This window comes from Zea mays, chromosome 7 (assembly GCF_902167145.1).
Source record: "Zea mays cultivar B73 chromosome 7, Zm-B73-REFERENCE-NAM-5.0, whole genome shotgun sequence".
Lineage (NCBI taxonomy): Eukaryota > Viridiplantae > Streptophyta > Magnoliopsida > Poales > Poaceae > Zea > Zea mays.
In genome coordinates, this window is record NC_050102.1 from 137,949,744 (window position 1) to 137,957,285 (window position 7,542).

Below are 7,542 nucleotides of genomic sequence, written 5' to 3' on the forward strand. Positions count from 1 at the left end.
ATTGTGTTGGCCATCGTATGGAGCGCTTTAGGTGTCGGTGTCCTCATTACAACACGGCAAATCGTACCGTCGCGTCGGCTCGTCTCCGTTAAAAACCCGTGAGGCCGTGACTGGTCGACCACTCGACCCTGACCTGAGAAAACGAGGTCGCAAGTAGCAGAACACGCTGATGTGTACGCATGGATCGACTGTGCAGAGACCTGCCTGTCGCTGCTTATACATACGATGAGACCAAAAAAAAAGGAGAGAGAGAAACAGAAACCAGGTTAATTATTTCTTCAACAAATATTATTAGGACTCGCATGAGTATCCATTGTACCGCACATCGTACCTGGACAGACGGACACAGAGACGAATTTTCATCTCAAATAGGGGCACTCAATTAAGTTTCCTTAAATTGGATGTCACATTGACTATAGAGAAAAACTTGCGTGTTTCTTAGAAGTACCACATTGACTATAGATCTCACACAAACACAATACGGGCCCTGAATCACGCTTGTACTGTTCGGCAAGTCTGCGTGCTAGGAAATTCCTGGAAACTATAATGATGTCATTTAAGCGGAACAAACGTTATACGAAAAAGGATCCGATAATGCAAGAACAAAAAAAAAGGTTGCGATAGGAAGCGCAATGACAACTAGTCCGGCCAATAATGTTTAATAGATGAGAAGTAAGTCAATTACTAGTTTTGGCTCGCTCTATGGATATTTTTGGTTGAATCTTGATTACAGATCACCAGTTTGGAGCCTCCTTTTGGTAAAAAAGAAGAAGAAATCTGATGCTTCTTGAGTCCAAGCCCTAGTTGTTCAGTATATGATGCTGTCTGATGTAATATGCCAGGTGCATGCAACACTTAAGTGTGTGCTAGCTCCGATCATAAACAAGGTGGCCGCTCCCAGATGATGTCGTCAGCCAAACTAAAAATTGATCATAAATAAATTTCTGAAACCGTCAGTCGCACCTTCACAGTTGTTCTTCCAGCCCAAGCAGGCCCTGGACAAGCAGGAACTGGAAGCGCCACTCCAAACGTACCCTGACGCCGTCACGGCGCACCCACCCCCTACAATAACCCGTCGCCAACCACCTCGCCGCGCACAACACCACACAAGCTAAGCGTGTCTACCACACTGTAGCCGGAGGCCGGAGCAACTTGTAGATGTAGCCCAGGACGATCCTGCAGGTAGCTAGCAGTGCAAAGCCCTCCTAGCTAGCTTAGCTACTACCAGCTCCGATCCTGTGCTGCTGCCATGGAGAATCCCTACACGAGCTTCTTCAACAGCCATCCGCAGCACCACCGCTACTACTACCACCCCGCGCCGCCACCGCCAGCGCCGGCGCCAGCCGCCTACCACCCCTCCCTGCCTTTCTTCGCTGCGCACCGCCAGCCACCTGCTCCGACGGCGCCCGCCCCGCCCTCGCCCCCGCTCCGGGAAGCCCTGCCGCTGCTCTCCCTGGCCCCCACGCGGCATGAGGAGCGGGAGCGCCGCGCCCGGCCACCGGCACCAGCGTTGGAGGATTCTGAAGAGAACGGCCGGGACGAGGGAGAAGAAGAGCAGGAGGAGGAGGAGGGCCCCACCGCGAGCAGCAAGAGCAACCACGGCCAGCACCAGCGCCTGGGAGTGGGACGACAGCGAGGGTTCTTCGCCGACCTGAACGCCAGCGCGGCGGGTGACGATGACGACCCGATGGACGTGGAGCCGGAGGCTGCAGCCGACGGCTCCGGCTCCGGCTCCGCGGCGGCGGGCGACGACGTGACCGTGGCGCTGCGCATCGGTCTGCCGCTGCCGGGACCTGCCGAGCTGGTCTCGGACCTCTCCTCTTCCGGCGGCGCCCGCAGGCAACAGCACCAGCACGACGGCGGCGGCGGCGAGGAGGAGGAGGAGGATGAGGAGGGTGACGGGGAGAACGGTGGCGGCGGCGAGGAGGAAGGAACCACCGCGGCGGCGCCGCTAGGGTTCCCGTCCTCGCCGATTGGGCGGCTCAACAAGGGGCAGTACTGGATCCCGACGCCGTCGCAGATCCTCATCGGCCCGACGCAGTTCTCCTGCCCCGTCTGCTTCAAGACCTTCAACCGCTACAACAACATGCAGGTGAGGAGCTGATCGAGTCACGTCGCTCCATTAACTAATAATAATACTACCATTTCACTGCTAGCGCTATAGCTGGTAGCTGCTGCTGCCCTTCTTCTTCTTGCAACTTGCACCGTGCATTATTATTTCCCCCTCGCTTTTCTTTTCTTTTTTACTTGAAAACTAACAAATCTGCTGGTTTGGTTTTCTCAAACGCTGGCAATTCGACTCCCAAACCGAATTTTTCTCTCGGGTCATTACCTCATCTCGTTGGTAATCAGTAACCAGCTGTGTTTCATTATTGCCTTCTTTAAATAAATTTACCCAGAGACCTTTCTTTCTCGTCTGATTGAGGACGACGAACCGAATAATTTTGGGGTTGCTATATAGTTTCTTCGGCAACCCACACAAAGAGGGAACGTAGATGTCGTCGATCCCAATAATTGGAACTACTAGCTAGTTACCTACCACCGAATGATGTGGCACGCAGTAGCTTAGCTAGGCTAACAAGCAGCAAGTAAATCAAAGTTTCTACAGTCGCCAACAAGCCGGCTGTGAAATGAACACGACGGACGAAACACACAAACAGCTCGGTTGCTGCAAATAGTCCCCGGCCGGTTCCTTTGTCGGGGAGAAACGCTGAACAATACGCGCGCGTCTCATCACTGGCATCCGCTGCTATGTTCTAACTGTCCTTTCCTTTAACGCGCGTGTGCTCTATTGAAGGCTATAGATTCATTCTACGAATTAAAATTTGGCAGTGAGTACAAATAGCTAGCATATATGTGTTCTCCGTGTGCATACGATCAATATCTGAGATACGAACGACTATGAGATAGATATAGAAAGCCAGATAGGGTAGTACATAGAAAATCTCAAAGTGTGATATACATGCTAAAATACATTTTTTTTACCCGTGTAGATTGTATTCGTGCTAGTGTAACAATGATCGACCTGATCTTGTTAGAATTTTACGATGGTAGACACACATATACATACCAAAATACATATATATTTCTAGATCCAAAGGTTTGGCCACGCAGTTCTTCTCTCTTTCTTTATTTCTTCTGTCTGACTGAAGTAGCATATATAGATGGGCATCGTGTGTGTGTTTTGTGGTTTCGTTTGGACAAACGACAAGAACCACGAAGCAGCAGCAAACTGTTCTCTCCTCGCCAATGGCCGCTGCCCTTTTTGGTCTACTAGGTAGCTTCTCCTGTAAAAGAGAGAGCAAGGTAGCAACAGGCCAGGTGATTATAATCCGGATCGGAACGAAGTAGCTCGTCGCTAGATACATATATACACGTGCTCCTGTCTGGTCCGTCTGAACGGCGGAAGGCCTGCTGCTGGGCGGCCGCAGTTGCCGCCTTTCCGTGTGATTGAACAAGACCGACCAGCCATGGCCAGGAGAAGCCATGCATGCATGCGGCTTTTGAGCTTTTCCCGGGACGGACGGGAGGCCGGCCTTCGCCTTTTCCCGGGAGTTGTGGTCTCTTTCCTTTGGGAATGCATGCATGCATGGAGATGGAGCCCGCGCGCTGTGGAGATCCATGTGAAGATCTGTCTCCCTCAGTGTTTGCAGATCTGGGTCTAATTTCATTTGGGCATGACATGCATGTAGCTTGGTCATCAGATTCAGATGCATGTATGGTGTGCCTGCCTGTCTGCCTGCCTGTCTGGCTGGCCACGGAAAGAGATGAGCATGCATATCGCATATGCATGAGTGCAGCAGCTAAGTAGCTTGCATATATTGGTCATCAGGTAGTGCGTGTGTCTGGTCGATCCGTGTGGAAATTGCTGCTGCCTGCCTGCCTGATCAGCTTCTGCGTGTAGTAGGCCATGGCCGCTACTTTCTTTTGTCTACACAGCCTAGCCTCTCTCTCTGAGCCACAACCACACTGGCCTGATGCATGCATATGCATGATCCATCTCCCAGAACATCCATCACCACTAACTACTGATCTATACATACCTTTCCTCATCTTAATCTTCATCTCCACATAGGATGAATGGTCGGGCACGAGTCACGAGTATGCTTGAGGACGACAAAAACTCCAGCTAGTCTCTGATTGAGCATTGACTTGGGATTCCTCCCTGTCCCTGGCAGGTGCCTCGCTCGCTCCTTCACGGCTCCCGAGAACTGCAAGAGATGTGCAGTGTTCTTGCTGTAGCTTAGCTATGCCGTCCTGCCCACGCTCGCTGCGCGCGCGCGCGGACGCAACCGCGCACGTACACTGCACGGTACAGCACACACGCTGACACGCACGGACGCCACCCCCCCCCCCCCCCCCCTCTGATCTCCCTCCTCCGAAAGAAACAACGCGAACACATGAGCCATATACACTCCATAGCAAGCTAGTCTCTGGAAGCTAGCTAGATAATAGCCCTCTCGCTTTCAAAAGCTTGCATGCATGCTGCGAGTCCTCTTGCTCTCCGGCCCCATGCATGCGGCCTCTGATCCGGTTTCACCGCTGGACTGACATGGTGCAAAGTAAAGAAGCCTGAGACAACACTGTTTACAGGAGCCAGTCTTCTCTGATCAACATTAAGCAACAATGCGTATGTCAAGGAGATCGCATGCATATGCATAATGCATGTATAGTTGTATGCCTCCCGAAATAAACAACCGCCTTCAAATCTTAGCTTGCTGCATGCATGTTACTACTACCACACCACTGGTTCCTCTATATGAATTTAGAGGGTGTTTGATTTGAGGAATCACTTCATCCAATATGAGGTGGTGCATCATAAGTTCATTCTTAAAATTGGTTGGGATGATCCTATTATTCATGTTGGTAGTAACTAACTAACTATGTGAAATAAGGTGGTGATGGATTAACTAATTTCATTCCACGAACCAAACAAAAAAGTGAGGAGTGAAAAGATAATGGACTAGCTTATTCCCTCAAACCAAACACCCTACTAGTTCCCCGTGCTAAAAAAACATATAGTTTTAGTTTTACCTTCAGTCAAACTATCCAAAACTCAACTAAGTTTATAAATCAATATCAGTCTTTAATGAATCTAATGACTGATATTTGATATTATAAATTAATACTGATATTTATTGTGTAAATAAATTTGGTTAAAAACTCAATAATGTTTGTTATGGTACTAACCTGAAATTATATGCTCTTATCGAGAAAGTAATAGATCAATGAACAGTACTCAAGTGTAGTAACAGTAGCAGTAATAGCTAATGTTACCTTCTCATGCATGCATGAATGCATATAATCACATGAATGAACACTGCCCTACCTGATATTATTGCAGCATATGATCATGTGCGCGCTATGTTCGCTCAAAAGAAAAACATGTACGCTAATCCCCAGTACGTATGTAGCTATAGCTCCCAAGCATGCATACTCATATTAGGACACTGCATGCACATAGTACGAGTATTATTCGTTCGCGCTGTTTCCTAGCAGCTTGTGCTTTTCGATCGCACCGCACGACGCACGTACATATATATGTGCATACGTCTCGATCTGTTGCGTACGTGTGTGTGTGGGTGATTGATTAAACTGGATGCATGCATATGTCTGCGATGCAGATGCACATGTGGGGTCACGGGTCACAGTACCGCAAGGGCCCGGAGTCGCTGCGGGGCATCCAGCCGACGGCCATGCTGCGGCTGCCGTGCTACTGCTGCTCGCCGGGGTGCCGCAACAACATCGACCACCCGCGCGCCAAGCCGCTCAAGGACTTCCGCACGCTGCAGACGCACTACAAGCGCAAGCACGGCCTCAAGCCCTTCCTCTGCCGCCGCTGCGGCAAGGCCTTCGCCGTCAAGGGCGACTGGCGCACGCACGAGAAGAACTGCGGCAGGCTCTGGTACTGCCTCTGCGGCTCCGAGTTCAAGCACAAGCGCTCGCTCAAGGACCACGCCCGCGCCTTCGGCCGCGGCCACGGCTTCGTCGGCGGCGGCCCTCCTGGCGCCGGGTGCGGCGGGGGACTCGACGACGACGATGACGGCGCTGTTTCCGACGTCGAGCACGACGGTGCCGCCACGGCGGCCAGGTCGATGTGACCGATCCATGCAGCTGCCATCTATGGATCGATCGAGCTCTCTATATTCCTAGCCGGCCGGCAGGTCAATATTATATATACTTATTAGTAGGCCGACCGACTGGTGCAAGTGCAAAAGAAAATCTGTTGTACCATATAGTAACAGATTATCAAGCTGTTCTTTCATTTTGCAGCTGCTGTAGCGCTACTGCTATATAGAGTCGGTTCTCTTCGTCTGCTCCGTCCTAGTTAAGTGCAGCACACGGCTCATCCCTGGCACGAGAAATAAATCACGGGCATGCGTGTGTCAACAGCTAGAATATGTGCTCGATTGATGCACAGTGTGTTAGAATTTATTGTCCATTTTCTAATAATATTTTTTACTGTTGAAGTTCATTGTACAATTTTCATAATAATGATTTACTAAATAAATTCCAAAAGTCTTGCTCATTTCATAAACTTTGCTTTGCCCTGCGTGACAAGTTTGGAATTGAATAGATCTGGAGATAGTTACCAAGTTTGTTTTAGTTTCATATTCTATAGCGCACGGTAATGGTAAGTCTGTCCTTTTATATATACGAGAGAGGGTGTTCTCTATTTAAGGTACAAGAAACAACCAATATAGTATGAGTTAGTCTTTTAGAAAAGAGCTTCCTGAGTGTTGTGCCATCTCAGGCTCCTCTAACTATGACGGCGGCATGACGACGATGACAGGGGGAGTAGTGTTTTCGAAACCTCTCTCCTCCGCTGAAGAACCCGCACGGGTTGGGACGAGTCAAGTTTTTTTTTTTGCAACGATCACATGACTACTCGTCGAGTTGATCAACACTACACCATCTATGGACTTCCAACAACACTGCAGACTCACCTCTAACCAGGTTGGAGCAATTCTCACTGTGAATAATGATGAGTACATCCAAGATAGATTAAATCTACTATGTGAATATGCTTTTTATTTTCTATGCATAGTTTATCCATTGTTCATGTAGTGATAACTTTAAGAATTAATTTAATATTTAAAGTGCACAATTCTCTAACAATCTAAAAACCAAATAGACACATTAAAATGGGTAATAACCTTACAGATGCAATAAAGCCTGAAAAGTTCTATGGTTAAAACTTTAAGAGATGGTCGAAAAAACTGTAAGAGATGGGTCGAGAACATCTAGCCACCTATTGGCTCTTGAGCATCTCCCTTGTCACTTTTGATGTTTTAGAGGTTTGGATGAAGATTTGGAACGGAAGAGAAGATTGCCTTTGAGCAAAGATTTTTATTGGCTCTAATGCATCCCTCCTCTAGTCACCTGATTCGATCCTTCAAAGTTGATAACCATTTTTAACGAGATTAATATGAAGTTGTTATCTTGTATGTTTGCCTTCAATCCTTCCAACTCATTTGCTTCTTTTGATGCACGGAAGCTATGCAGACTACCTGAGTTCTATCCAAATAAGTCCTTAAGTAA

At 48.7% G+C, this 7,542-nt stretch overlaps 1 protein-coding gene across 1 annotated transcript; it reads left to right on the forward strand.

Annotated features, from left to right (window-relative positions):
- The first annotated feature begins 1,107 nt into the window (after positions 1-1,107).
- LOC100277627 (uncharacterized) lies at positions 1,108-6,475 on the forward strand. The gene is made up of 2 exons (NM_001151139.2): positions 1,108-2,092; positions 5,625-6,475. The coding sequence occupies exons 1-2, from the start codon at positions 1,250-1,252 to the stop codon at positions 6,099-6,101; spliced, it is 1,320 nt and encodes a 439-aa protein (NP_001144611.2). The 5' UTR covers positions 1,108-1,249; the 3' UTR covers positions 6,102-6,475.
- Positions 6,476-7,542: the final 1,067 nt, after the last annotated feature.